Here is a 15,457-nt window from a genome sequence, read left to right on the forward strand (position 1 = left end):
TCTATACATCAAGAAAAGAACATTGAAATGGGCTAAAGCTTACAGGGAAAAATAACAAAGGAATTCAAATAGAAACAAAGAACGCCCATAAAGCAAAGAATGGGGGTAAAACAACAAATTTGCCGTGTTTTGAAAAGCCTCAGGGGATATTTTTTCCCCACTTACCTGAAGCAGGGAGCAGGGTTTTCCAGCAGTCTCAGCGCAAGGTTCTCCATCCCCGCTGCTACCGAGGGGAACAGAGCTCGCTCCGAGCTGCAGCTTGGTAAAGGTTGACATCTTGTGGCTATTTCTAGCATTTACAGGCCAGGAAAATTGAGTTTTTCTTGTTCACTGCTGGAGGCTGTGGGGGGCGTTGGGAAATTAAGAGCTGAATTCGCAACACCTGGAATGCTGTGGCAGATATCTGGGGTCCTTAACAGGTTAATGAGGATAAATAACATCCAGCACCGAAAACTATAAAAAACAAAGTCATATGCTGTTTGAGTTTAAGGGAAAAAAAAAAAAGTTCTTTGGGCTGAGAGCCATCTGTATATACACAAGGCCCACAATGCAAGTCATAAAAAAGCCATGCTGTGAATTAGGTTTTTCAGGGATTTTGCAGCCCCGTCAGATCCCCTCCCCTGTTTGCACAGTGGGGCAAGAGGCTCAGAGCCCTGCCTGGCTCTGACACTTTGGAGAAGTGTTCATAGAATCATAGAATCATAGAATCATAGAATTGGCTGGGTTGGAAGGGACCTCAGAGATCATCAAGTCCAACCCTTGAACCACCGCTGCAGTTCCCAGCCCATGGCACTCAGTGCCACATCCAGTCTCTTTTTAAATATCTCCAGACACGGAGAATCCACTACTTCCCTGGGCAGCCCATTCCAATATCTGATCACCCTCTCCATAAAGAAATTCTTTCTAATATCTAACCTAAACCTCCCCTGGCACAACTTGAGACCCTGCCCTCTTGTCTTGTTGAAAGTCGTCTGGCAAAAGAGCCCAACCCCCCCCCTGGCTCCAACCTCCTTTCAGGGAGTTGTAGAGAGTGATGAGGTCTCCCCTGAGCCTCCTCTTCTCCAGGCTGAACACCCCCAGCTCCCTCAGCCTCTCCTCACAGGGTCTGTGCTCGAGTCCCTTCACCAGCCCAGTTGCCTCCTTTGGACCTGCTCCAGGACCTCGATATCCTTCCTGAACTGAGGGGCCCAGAACTGGACACAGTACTCGAGGTGTGGCCTCACCAGCGCTGAGTACAGGGCTGTGTTGTTGTGCACCAACTCCAGAGAAATTCTCTCTTGATTCCCACAGGATTAAATGGACAGGAGCTCAAGACCTGCTGTGGGTTAAACCTCAGGTGAAAGAAAAAATATATTGGGTTTTACCCAACTTACTGCAGGTTTTACCCAAGAGAGTTAAAAACTAGGGACATCTATAGACTGAAGAAGTACATTCATTTATAATTAGCAACTGCACATATTTTGCTATTTATCTGGGAAAACAGAATTTAGTGCCATTTAAGGCATGTTTAAATTGAAAAAGAAAGCAATGTTCCTGCAGCAGAGGCTCAGGGAACCACACCAGCCAAACCTGTCTCCCCTCATTAGCCAAGTCCTTGTTTCAGAGGAGATTGTTACTGGGGGGTTGCACAGAGCCCCGAGGAAAAAAACCAAAACCTCACCTAGGACAACATTTACTTTCCCTTACTCATTCTGCTCCACTAATTCCTTGCTTGTAGAATTAGTACTCTGTATTTATTTAGAGTTTTATACCTTCAAGCAGTTCTAAAACACTAATTAGCAGTCCTCAAATTTAAAGCCCCCCAATAGAAAAATATGCACTTATTACACAGGCTGTTAAATACCTTGAAAACTATCCTGGCCCCTTAACTGTGGGTCAGGCTGGGCTGGGTACCCCATCCTCCACAGCTCAGCTCCAGGGATAAAGCACAGCACCTGCAGCATCTTCCTGCAGAATCTTTCCTTTGCTGTAGTTCAACAACATGTTTTTATTTTCCTTTTTTATACCCTGAGACATCATCATAAAACATACTGAAAGAGATGATTTTTGGCTTTCAGCATGATGAAGAGCAATGCTGAGCCCCTCACCTGCTTGCAATAACAGGGGAGGGATGGTTCAGGCTAGAATTTAAGATGTTCATACCTGTGTTTTTGTCCCTCAAGAAGGGGAACTTGAAAAGATCTATTGCACATATAATACAAAGGCAATGAACTGCAAAGCAGCCCAGTTAAATGGGTAGCCAGAGGCCATTTAATTCTGTGCAAAGTACTCCTTTAAATTCCAGAAAGCAGAGCAGAGCTGCAAGCAATTTATCATTTGCTTTCAGCTGAGTTTAATGAAATTTGTTTGAAAAACAGTGGAAAATGTTCAGAAAGCTGAGTTAGTGCAGGAAAGGGGAAAAAATCCCAAAACAAAACCAAGAGGATTACTTTTAAAAGACTCAGGGTACCTTTTCAGTGCATTTTCACTGAAGCATCTTAATTTGGCAGTCACCAGATGTTTCACTTTGACACTTTCTAAAAATCATGTTCTGTTTAAGCCAAACCAAATCTCCTCCTCCAGCTTTCCTGCCTGGCTTCCCACCTGCTAAATCCCTTTTTTCCCAGCCCTCCCCTGCCCAGCCAGCCCTGCCTGCCCTGCCTGCCCTCCCCAGGGCTCCAGAGCTCAGCACCCACTACAGATAAAACAGTCACCAACCACCAACCCTCAGCTAGGAAAACCTCATTATGCCACTTCTCTCCCTCAGAAGTTTTTACAGTTCTCCTTAAGGTCACACAACAATCTCAGTGAGATAATAATAATAATAATAATAATAATAATAATAATAATAATAATAATAATTTGAAATAAAATTTATCTATTTTTACCAATGCACTAAAAGAAACATATTAACAGCTAAGTCCAGATGAAAGCACAGGGGGTTTATGTCACTAGAGCAAGTTTACTTTATTTATTTATTACTTTATTTATTTTATTACTTTATTTATTTTATTTACTAAAAAAACCCCGTTCACGGGGAGGTTTCCGAAGCCTGGGGAGATGCGGAGCCTCCGCCTGGCTCAGCCGAATTTGCAGCTCTGTGCCTTGGGGTGTCACCCTCGGCCCATGTCGCTTGGCCACAGGGCAGCGGGACCTGCGCCCAAAGCTGCACCCCCGGGGTTCAGGGTGTGGGGAGTTTGCCAGCACGGCTCAGGGCTGGAGGCTGGGGCTGTCCCCTTCCCTTTTAACCCATCCCAGAATGACTCTTTGCTGAAGGACGTGAAACATCTGGGTTTTCTCCTATGTACGAGAACCCGAACCGACAGAACAGAGCAGTGACTGAGGTGTGACAGTAAATTTTCATCATGCCCCCCTGGGAACACGCCTGACCCGGTTTTCCTCCACAGTTTTGTGTGCAGATGTAAGTTTCCTTGTATATACGAACAGCAGCAGTGGCTACCAGCCCTGTTCTGAACCATTTGTCTTCATCTCAGGCACAGCCAGAGTCAGGAAGTGCAAAACCAGGACACACACACGGACCCCAAACAGAACAGTCACAGGCATTTCCATATACCTCTCAGTGCTGTCCCTGCAGGTGTGAGGCACACAGAGCTATGTGTGTGCACGAGTGTTCACACGTGCGTGTGTGTGTGGGCACGCACATGTGTGTGCACGGGTGCGTGTGTACACGGCTGCATGCACACGTGGATGTACACGTGTTCACACACGTGTTGGTGTGTGCTCATCACTGGGAAGGTTGTTCCTCAGCCTTGCCCTCCCACCCTGCAGCCCGGGGAAGGAAACAGGCAATTCTCTCACGGGTTCAGCCCTTGTACACACAATGCCAGGGAAGGGATTATACCAGGGATTAACATTTTAAACTCCCCTACCAGACCTACTGACTCAAAGATCCTCAGGCCAGTAATCGTATTACTGTCTTTGGGATTACTGCGTTCCTGAGTTCAAATCTGAATTTCAGGAGTGGTCCCCCCAACCCCTGCACACCCCAAAATCCCTGGGCTGGGGCAAGAGCTGCTGCTTTGGGGATTTGCTCCTTTTCTTTAGCCGTTCTCTCCATTTTCTCTGCCGCAGCCGGGAGAAGACTCCACGAGAGCTTTTCTTGTCGCCTGCCTCCTCCTAATTCCCAGTAATTTATCCTGTATTAAAACTCCCTTAAGGAAGAATGGGCCAGGACCCAACACCTGCTATGCAAATGGCAGCAAATCCCTCAGCCCCCTGCAGCGGGGTGGGGGGGACCCGCAGGCTGCCGGTGGTCCTAGAACATCCCCATCCCCAGACTCCACCCCCAGAGCCAGAGGAGGGACCCCAAGAGCCCCCCCAAAAAAATCTCAGGCTCAATTTCATCCTACCCTTCTGGTGCTTCAATTCTTTTAGGTTCTTTTTATTGCAGTTAAAAGGAAAAAAAAAAAAACCTAAGCCACTCTCATTAACTAGAATTGTTTCTGTGGAAGGTATAAAAGCAAACTTGAGCATCTCAGTACTGTAGTTAAGCTTCTTGCTTTGCACATTGTTGGGGGTATTTCATCCACACAGTGGTCAATGAATTTTGTCCCTTTCTTTTAGGATAAGTGTTCTAACTTCAATTAACATAATACAAATCCACAAAAGATGGGGAATTGTGGGTGGGAGAAAGTAGAAGGAGGGAGATAAAGAGAAGAAAAACCTCTCACACAATAAGATGGGGAGGGGGAAGGGCTCGTTTCTAGGAGGTGACATCCTAATCTCATTTTTCCCAGTTAATGTGGTAGCTGGGAGGCTGGTGAAGGACCAGGCAGGGAGTACATCCCAGCAGCTTGACCACACTGGAGGGGTGTGGCCGTTTTCTTTGGATAACCTGGATTAGGGTGGTCAAATCCTCAGTTGCATCCCTGAGCACCTGCTCCAGGTCCAGTCCAGCTCCCCAGGGGTACTCAGTGCCAAAACTGGGGGAGATGGCACCTCTGTACTAGGAAACTGCAGGAAGACCCCATGCAAACCCCTCTAGCTCCACTCTTTCTTCCTGAGGCCCTTTACCATGATCATATATTTCCCAGCCCTGAGCACTTGAGTGACATTTGGGCTATTATTCGGGAAGATAGATTGTTTGGCCTGAAGATGCATTGTTTGGGCTCCTCATAAAAGAAACAAGTTAAATGCTGCAGCTACCACACACAAAAATGACTCCTTCTGGCCATAAAACCAGTGGGACAAGGAAGTGGTTGCAGGACTCAAACATAATCGATGCTCAGAAAGATGTTATAAATAATCTGCTCCGAGTCCTCTCTCTCATGTGCCTCAAAACCACAGAAAAGTGATGCTTTTTTTTTCCTCCCCCCCCCCCCCAAACTCCCCTCTTTATCTCCCCTTGAATTCAGGAGCATAATACACCGTGAGCAACAATAATTGATGTATGTTATAATTCTTCATTACCCTATCAGTAGTCTGGGAAAATTGAAAGAAAAGAAAACGCCAGAAAGTTATGGTAAAACTTAAGATGCGACAGAAGTAGCTTTCTTTGCTCATGCTGTGAGTGTTTGAATAAGAAGAATGTCCCTGCACTGTAACAAGCTAAAAGAATGAGGAAGACAAAGGATTTCACGAAAAAGGTTTAGATAGAAGACAAGGCAAGTGAAACTGAAAGGAAGGGAAAAAAACCATTTACAATGGAACAATGCGTGTACTAATCGCTTTGATATATTATACAAACCCAAAGACCCAAAACATTGTGTAATTATTTATAAATGACTTCTCCACTCCTGTGTATAATACCAGAGAAAGAATAAAACTGCAGGCTACTCTCTAAACTATTTCTAAATAGACCTAGCTCAAAAGGAAGCAGAAGTGTTTGAAAAAAAATAATTAATGGTTGATTTTATGGTTGTCTCATTAAAACATTTTAATTACAACAAACAAAATACATTTGTGCTTGCACAGAACAATCGTTTACCTACTTGTCTCCCCCCATTCCAAAAAGAAGGAAAATGTTGCATCACACATTTAAAACCTGAAAATAAAACATTCCCACTATTCCCCTGGGGGGGAGCTGAGCCTTGGCTGCTGCTCCCAGGAACTTGTGTGGGATTTTGGAGCAAATTTGGCTCCTCCAGGCCAGAATACCCTTCCTGACACTCAGGGGCCCTCCCTGTAATGCCACTTGCTCCCCTCCCACTGGCTGCCCCCACTACTCAGCCCGAGGCCTCATGCTGACGGTGGGCAGGTAGGAGATGAGGCCAGATTTTTTCTGGATAAAGCCCTTGAGCTGCTCCCCAGGCGTTTTCCCAGCAGGAGAACAGGCACCTGCACTGGAAGGGGTTAATGCTGCCACCCTGCAGGCTGAGATCCCTTTCAAATATTGGACTTTGAGGGCTGTCCATTAGTCAGCAGCCAAGGCTTGAACCCCTGAACCCTCCGGTAGCCTCAGGCAAGGAGCTGTAAGGTGACTCCGGCCGGGTGACAGGTCCCAGGGGCACAGCACCGTATGTCCATCCCTACACATCCAGCCCTCCATGGAGCTGGATCTGGCTGTGCCCCATGCCCTGGCTGGATCAGCAGCCACCACACCCTGCACCATCCCCACACAAGCAGAGGGTGACAAGCTGGCCCATCGAGGACATCTTCAGGTTTTCTATCTATTTTTAACATTGCTGTTGCAGCAACCTGGACACCTCAAGAGGTTCATCCTCCTTCCCTGCAAGGCACTGGGTCAAGCTTTCTGCTCCCAGAGTGATGGCTTTGCCACCAGCCATGTTGCCTCAACTCCCAGAATCCCTGAATGGTTTGCATTGGAAGAGACCTTAGAGATCATCTTGTTCCAATAACACCTCCCACTAGACCAGGCTGATCCAAGCCTCATCCAGCCTGGCACTGAACACTGCCAGGGATGGAGCAGCCACAGCTTCCCTGGGCAATCTGGGCCAGGATCTCACTACCATCACACTAAAGAATTTCTTCCTAATATCTCATCTAAATCTCCCCTCTTTCAGTTTGAAACCATTGCCCCTCATCCTATCACAACATGCCCTGTAAAATGTCCCACTCCACTTCAAAGCCTCTTCCACAGACAGCTCTGCCTTCTCTCTCTGTCCATGCTTTCAGACAATGAGGGATCAAAAGTAGGATACTCCTGGTTGAAACATGTTTTGACTCTCACCCTAGCACTAGTTTAAACCCTCATGTACTCCTGTAACAAAACACGGAGCTGGGGATGTTGCATTGATGTCCATCTTCAATCTTAAAGAAAATTTCAGTACCTTGAACTTCTCTGAAGCATCTTCCACCTGACAGAGCCAATGCACTGCTGGTTTTATGCTTGGGAAGAAGTGGGATGCTAACTTCTAACATGGAATTTCTTTCCCTTTACAAGGTACAATGAACACTGACCAGGGAATCCTATCTTCCCATGGATCAGCTTTTTCCTTGCTGGAACTATGGATTGGGAGAGCCCACAACAATTTTCTCTGATTCCCAGTGACCAGTTAGCCATCCTGTGCAGCAAAGAATGGGCCAGTACAGCTGTGCTTCATGGTTTACAAAGTCAAAAATCTCATTTGATTGGTTTTTAGTTTGGTTTTTTTTTTTCTTTTTTTTTAAGTGCTGCAATGTGTATCAAAGCAAATGGTAAACTATTTATGGTGAGCTTCCTCAGAGCTCAAAATATGAAACTAGAGCTCCATGAGCCCAGATGTGCTTACCTCTAGGCAGAGGAGTTAATATCAAAAGCTAAAAATCAGAATAAGGCCATCAGTGAGATGCTCAGAACATACTCTGTGCTCCTTGAAATCAAAGGTCCTGCTTCATTTGGGGATTTTTTCTTTCCCAATCCCAGAAAACTTCATGAAACGTCAACATCTGACTTCCAAAGGAGCAAACCCGTAAGGTGCAAGAGCCATTATCTGTGTTGGCTGAATAATTTCTCTGCAAAATTAGTAGACTGGCTGCGATAGAACTGGTTGAATTATTCATTGAGAATAAATTATCCAAGATATTTAGCACTTCTTTCTGTTTGCGAAGGCTTCCTGAAACAATTCTGGTTCTGTGAATGCATTCGTTATTCATAAGTAGGCAGTGAATAGATTATGCAAACAAATTTCAGCCCATGGGTTGTTTGTGAAACCTTCACTTCAGCTCTGGCTATTCATGGCTGTGACTGATCACGGAGACACATGGTGCTCTCTCCCCTCCTTGATTGGAGCACAAACTTTTAAAACAAGAGAATAAGGAATGACAAACTGCAAATGATGGATAAGGACTAATGAATAATGCGCTTTCACTGCAAACTTTCAGACAAGTGATCGGTTGTGCCAAAGTCTGTGAAACTCTAGGGAATCATAAACATTTTAATGAATAAACTATTGACTGCTGGAAGACACCTAAACAAAAGACAATAAAAGTGTTGCAGACAACACTGGAGTTTATATCACTGTATACAAAGTGCATAGTAACAAAAGTTCAACATTTTTTGCCATATGCTTCCATAACCTTTAAATTTTGGTCCCTTCTTTCTTCTGGTTCAAGCTGGAAACTCCACTGCCAATTTCTGTCTGCCAACCACAGCCTCTAACTGTGCCATCACTTGAGGACAGAAGTAACCCAGTGAGTAGAACTACTTAGTGCAAAGTCATTTATATATGCACAGGCCCTTAAAACATCAGCCTGACTGCAGGGCCTGTGATGGAGGGAGCTCAGTCCCTCCTGAAGGTCAGCCAAGCCCCATCTCTTGGCCTGATGGGGTTATGTCCCACACCCAAGGTCTGTAGTCATATCAAGGTGATTTAAAAAAAAAAAAAATATATATATATACACAGAGAGCAAAAACTACTGCTAGTTTGAGGCTCGTTAATATTCATCACCCAAGGCTTTTTGGATTGCTCACTTCAGCGCGTGATCTTGCTGGCACAAAGAAGGTTTTTGGTTGGTGTGATGGATCATCTCAAAGTGAGGGGGGTGGAAAGCAGGAGTAATGCTGTTTGCAAGCTCCTAGCTCAGTTTCAAGTAAAGAATAATTTCTCTGAACTTAAGAGGCAGATATAAAGACTTTTCCTCAATTTTTCCCCGTTTATCAAAGTCACAGGGGTAAATCACAGGAGACGGAAAGAATCTGCATTTAATGATGGAGGAATCGTGTAAATACATGTGAGTTTAGGCACGGAAGTCTAAAAATGGCTATTGATAGTGAAACTGAAAACCTTGCAGAAAGGCAAGTACCTAGGTATGACAATGGGGCTGCCTTACAGCCCCGGGAGCAGGACACAGCCAGCCAGATGTCAGAGTAAGAAAACTTTTGAGCCACGAATAAGCCTGTGACTTGCCAAAGTGCTAAGTAGGGATACCTGGGCACTTTGCAGAAGCAGCAAGAACTGTACAACAAAAAATGGCTCTGCTCTTGATTTTTATCCAGAGATGGAGAAGATTTCTATGTGTACTTTCACTTAAGTTTCTAAGCTAATTTGTAGTTTTTAGCTTTCTGCACACCTGCAAAACCCTTTTCAAAGTGAAGTGCACAAAAGCCAAAGCACGTGTGGATATTCACCTCTGAAACGCAGGAGGGAAAGACCTGCTTTGAGCTAAATGTTTTCACATTTCAGAGTTTCCCTTTGATGCGAACACGTATAAAAACTGCAAGGTGCATAGAAAACTTGAAGAAATCTGGCTGGGGAAAAAAAAACAACAAACCACCAAACAAAACCAACCAACCAAACTAAAACAAACAAACACAAAAAACAGCCCCTAACACAGCTCACCCTCTGAAGTCCAAACTAAGTGCTTTTTTCCAAACCCCTGCTCGCAGGGATCTGAACTCCCACCAGAGACCCTCCGCCTGCAGCGGGCCAGTGACCCCCGTGCTGGCCACCGACCCCCCCCCCCTTCTCTATGCCCCGCTTTGTGCGGCCACCTCCTTCCCTCACACACTGGGTGGTTGGGTGGGGGGGGACACACAAAAGCCCGGGCAGGGGGACACCCCCCTCCTCCTTCATCCCCTGGCCCCCCTTACTCCCCCGGGGGCGCGGCAGATGCGCGGCTGCCCGCGGTAATTGCGGGCACGCTCCGGAGGGCGCGGCGCACGGGGCCGACCTGCCGCCTCGGCGCGGCCCCGCGGGGCGGCCACGGGGCCATTGTCCCCCCGCCGCTATAAGTACGGGCTGCCGCGCCGTCGTGTGCCAAAGCCGCCGCTCACACGAGCGGATCGCAGCCCGCAGCACTTCAAAGACAAGAGCGGTCGCGTGTCCCCCTCCTGCCCCGCCTCTCCCCGCCGAGAGCTTTTTTTTTTTTTTTTTTTTCTCTTTTTTTTTTTTTTGCCATTTTTTTTTTCTTCCCCACTGAAGGCCGTCCCGACTCCCTCTCCAGCGGAAAAAAATCCCCCCCTGAAAAAAATACCAAAGCAAAACCAACTCTTGCTTTTTCTCGCTTTAATATTTTTTATACCGTTATTGCTTAACTGCATCCCTGGGAGTGCCTTTCCATGTGAGTACGGGGGACGCCGGCACCTGCGCTGCGCGGTGTCGCCGTGCCAAGCACTCCTTCACCTCCATCCTCGCCTCTTAGTTATGATTTTTCTCTCTCCCACGTCCATCCTCCCCTTTTACTGTTGTTTTTTTTTTCTGTCTCTTCCCCACCTCCATCCCTCCTCTTAGAAACTTTTTGTTTTCTATGTCTCCCCCCTCTTATTTTTTATCCCTCTCCACCTTCATCCTCCCCATATTTTTTCTCTACCCTAGCTCCATCTCCCCTTTTAGTTATTTAGTTTTTTCTCTCCCCAATTCCATCCCACCCTTATTTATTAATTTTTCCCCCCCCCCACCTCCCTTAGTCATTCATTTTTCCACTCCTCCACTTCCATTCCCTCCTCAGTGATTTTTTTGCTTTTTTCTCTCTCCCATCTCCATCCTCCCTCTTAGTTATTTAATTTTTTCCTACCCCCATCCCCTTCCCCAGCCTCTTCGCACCTTTCCCCCTCTCTCCCACCCCCCCTGCTGACAGCGGTTCCGTCTTCTCTCCTCCCGCAGGATGCCCGCAGAGGCGGCCAGCAGCGCCGGCGGTGCGGAACCTCCCGGCATTCCGCGAGAACGGAGGAGGAGGCGCGGCCGTGCGCGGGCGCGTACCGAAGCGCTTCTGCACACCCTGAAGCGCAGCCGAAGGGTAAAAGCCAACGACCGGGAGCGGAACCGCATGCACCACCTCAACGCCGCCCTGGATGAACTCCGCAGCGTTCTGCCCACTTTCCCCGACGACACCAAGCTCACCAAGATCGAGACCCTGCGCTTCGCCTACAACTACATCTGGGCCCTCTCCGAGACCCTCCGCCTGGCCGAGCAGTGCCTCCCGCCGCCCCCCGCCTTCCGCGGGGTCCCCCCGCCCAGCCCGGGCAGCGATGCCGGTTCCTGGCTCTCCACCGGCTCCCCCTCCGCCCCCTCGCTCTGCGCCTCCGCCTCTGGCCCCAGCAGCCCCGCCACCTCCGAGGACTGCGCTTACGCACCCCCCGACAGCCTGCGCGCTTTCCGCGGGCTGCCCGCCGCCGCTCCCCCCGGCGCTCCCTGCCTCTAGGGCGCAGAACTCCGCGCCTCTCCGCGCTGCCCCGAGGGGCGATCCCGGCTCCCACCGCCCCAGCACTGCGGGCGTAGGAGATGTGTGCGTCTGGGGGTGCCTCCTCCCGTTGCACTTTGCAGCCGCCGCTCCCCCCGCCTCCCCCCCCAGCCCTTTCTCCCCACTCGCTTCCCGTATGACACCGAAAACAGGGAAGAAAAGCGACAGATTTGCTGCCGCAGACGAGGTGAAAAGTCAATTTTACAATTTGTAGCTCTCCAGCGAAGAAAAACGAGCATGAAAATTTGGTTTGAACGCCCTGACAATGCCATGAAAAGGCTTAAAGGGGTCGATGCTGCCCGGGGCGCAGCAAGGGGGCTCAGCGCATCCCTCCTGCTCTGCGCCCAGGACGGCTCAGCCCCTCCAGGGGATTAGGGGATGGGTGGGGGGCCAGCACCGGCCCCGATGGGACCTTACGCCCCCCGGAGAAATGGAAAGGCTCATGCATTAAAGATGCTGACCCCCAGCGCGGCGGCCCTGCTTCAGAGCAGGAGCAGACACGGGTTATTCAGCACCCGGGCCAGATAGCGGTTTAATTTATTCAAGATGTTCATTCATATGAAAATTGTATTTTTGTACATAAAGAGCTTTATTCTATTATTATGCCTCCTATCAAAGTGGGTGTTGTTGTTGTTTTTTTAATTAAGAAGTTGTTTCTTACCCTGTAAATAAAAATTTTTTAACGTTTTTACTGAATTTCAGCAGTGCCTCTGGAGTTTGGTTTCTTCAGCTCAAGGTTTTTCTTTCATCAGAAAGAGCCTGGGGTGGAAGGGAAGCTGGCACCTTAAGGTGACAGCCAGCACAGGCCAATATAGCATTTCCCACACCTGGTTACCTGCAAACATCAACTGGCCCCAGGGTCAAGCAGAGAAGGGATCAAAGACCCATCAGGATACATAGGAAGAGAGCAAGAGCTGAGCTGGTGCTCAGGACTGTCCTTGCCACTGTTCCTAAGGGGACCTGAAAGGTCCTGGGAGATTTGGGGCAAAGAGAGGATGCTGTGCCCCTGAATAGGGCTTGAGCTGGCAGGTTTGAGCCGTCACTTTTCCCCAAGACATGGTGTGATGGAGAAAGGGTAGCAGAGAAAGGATGGCTGGAGGTGCATTACATGGGCTTGGAACCAGCCCTGGAACAGCTGTGGCTCTCATCTAGAGATTGGGGATGTCAAGTGAAAGTGATGTGAAATCTGTCCATGAAACCTGCTCCCCTCTTGAGAACCCCCAACCTTTCCTTTCTCCTGCATTTCCGTGGGATGGAGAAGCCCTCTGACATCCACCCCCCACAAAGTCAACCATGCTGAAAGGCTTCTACTCTTCATGTCACCTCAGCATTGTTCAACACTCCTGGTGGCACCAGGCACCCAGACACCCCTAAAAGCAACACTTTATCATCCTCACTCTGTTTTATGGGGGGATGAGGCAGCACAATCGTGTCTCTCCAACCATCTCCAAAACACTGATGGATCAGAGCTGTATGGGCAGTTAATGGGGTGCTCATGGGGAAAGGAGGTAGATGCTTGGATCTATGTTGTTCTACAAGCCCCAATAAGGTCGTACACATCTCAGATGGGAGAGCCCAGGGTTAGTGGAATGGATTGGTTTTCATTTGTCTGTGCCTCAGTTTCCCATGGGGTACCACTATCCCCTCACCTCATGAGTGAATGCAGTGGTTTCATTAAACAGAACATTCAGAGCATTCAGGTCTCAGGACATCTCTAAAGGCCCAAGAAGAAATTCAGTCTTCAGGACATGATCATATACAGCACAGGGCAAAAAGCAGAGGGCAAACCCTGAAAGCATCTGGCAAAACACTGAGAAAGCATTCATTACACAGGCCCAATATGTGTCTGAAAATCCCTCTTATGGAATGAAGAAGGAGGAGACATTATCAAAAATATAACACGCGATCATATAATTGCCATAACAATTGGAAAGAGAGGAGCTGAAGTAAGTTTGAACCTCAGTGTTGGCATTTCTGCCTGTTTGAGTGCCTGAGTCTGCAGTCTTTATATTCCTTTAACACAGTTTTCACATGCTTGTCTGGACACATCCAGCTCTTTTTTTTTTTCAGTAATTATAAATGCCGAAAAGGAAATGTTATTGTTTGAAATCCTAATAGCAGCATAATACTTCTATTAATTAAAGGCACCATCGACCAGTATAGCCCAGTTCCTTAATGATGCCCTGTTAAATAAAAGAGATTTGTGAAATCTAATTCTGGCAGTAACAGGTCTTGATCTGCGACGCAGTGAAGCTTTGCTTGCACCTGCCCTTGAAAGCCAGGAGGTTTTGTATGGAGTAGCCTCCAGGGGCTGAAATTTAGTACAGTCCATGGAGACAGAAGGTCATCTAAAGTCACTGGGTCCCAAGACACTGGACTTCAATCTCAAAGAAAAAAAACCAAAAAAAACCAAAAAAAACAAACCAAACTTCCACAAGACTTCAAAATACCCTCTATTCTTTTGTATTTTCTTAGCTGCGAGCAGAGATCCGTGGACATTATGCAGTTATATAAAGACCATACATCTACCAGGACCTGGTGTATGATGTTAATGTTCCTAATGGGCAATGAAAGCTGCAAACTGCGGGAGGATACAATTAGATTCATACATTAACATGAGTCAGAGAACAGTTTTTCCCCCGAGCAGTGATAGATTCAGACATAGTTGAACAAATCTGCCGCCGGGACAGATGGAATGCCTATATTCAGAGGCTGAAGGACCAACCTGCACCCCCGTTTACAACAACGGGGTTTGTATTTATTTTTATCAAAAGAACAGTTTGGTGAATTGACAAGGAGCTGGAACAGGCTTCCCCAGTTGCTAGCAGGCAGGTTTTTTTAATTGCACTAAAATCATCTCTGTGAATAAGCAGGACAGGAAAGGAAAAAAAAAAAAAAAAAAAAAAAAAAAAAAGTGAAACAAATGCTAGGGCTGATAAAATCCTTGATAAATTCTTCTAGTTAGATGGTAAAAAATTTCCCATAAACAGGCACCAATCTCACCCTTATTGACTTCAGAAATAACTGAGGTAGCTTGAATTTGAATCTGCAGCATGCTCCATATATTTATATGCATGTTTTCATATGCCTGCTGCTAACTTCTGGCATCCTTTACCCTGGCTGGATCCAGACAGCCACCTCCAGGCAATAAAGTGTTAGGGACTCTCTTCCAGGAAGCTCTGCAAGTCCTTAAGTCTCAGTTAATTCCCCTTCAGTTAGGAGAGAAAGTCTGAGATGGCCCCAGAGATAGGGCATCCCTGCTAACTGGGAAACTTCCTTCCAGCACCAGCTTTATCAAAACATAGCTGAGATTATCCCACTTTCTCTCTGTTGGGTTGTACCATGGGGAACCATCATGTACCAACTACAAGATGCTCATGTGCTCTGAGGACAGGGCCCAGAGCAGCCTGAGAGCATGGGACCTGCTCTGTCCCAGCCTTTTACAGCTGATTTGAAGCCTCAGAGCCTTGCTGAGTTCACTCTGCACAGAGAGTAAATAGCTGTGAATCAGAAATTCTGTACAGGTTTTGGATAACAAATATTTCCTGTGATTTTGGTGCCATGTGGTATCCTACTTATTGTTGTCCCTGCTAGGGTGAGGCTCAAAGAGTGCTTGGAGTTTCGTTGTTAGCATCCTCAGAAGGATTTGCATCACTGGGTGTCAATCTGTTGTAGATTTTGATTTCCCTCTGCACATGATCTCTAAAATACAGTCTGTGCTTCTACCTGTGAGCACACGAAACTTAATACTATAATTACAGTTCTCTGGGGCACAAATGCTCCATTAAGACTGATTTGTATAGTAGGTAGAGATTACCAGGACAGAAGCAGGTGAGAACTAATTTTCAGGAGCTTTTTTATTGGTGGCATAGGCAATTAAAGGGAATCATCTGGAGAA

General features: G+C 47.2%; 1 protein-coding gene across 1 annotated transcript; it reads left to right on the forward strand.

The window, feature by feature from the left end:
- The first annotated feature begins 10,983 nt into the window (after positions 1-10,983).
- On the forward strand, positions 10,984-11,520 carry NEUROG1 (neurogenin 1). Its single transcript, XM_008495523.2, has one exon. The coding sequence runs from the start codon at positions 10,984-10,986 to the stop codon at positions 11,518-11,520; it is 537 nt and encodes a 178-aa protein (XP_008493745.2).
- Positions 11,521-15,457: the final 3,937 nt, after the last annotated feature.

Source organism: Calypte anna, chromosome 13, assembly GCF_003957555.1.
Source record: "Calypte anna isolate BGI_N300 chromosome 13, bCalAnn1_v1.p, whole genome shotgun sequence".
Taxonomy (NCBI): domain Eukaryota; kingdom Metazoa; phylum Chordata; class Aves; order Apodiformes; family Trochilidae; genus Calypte; species Calypte anna.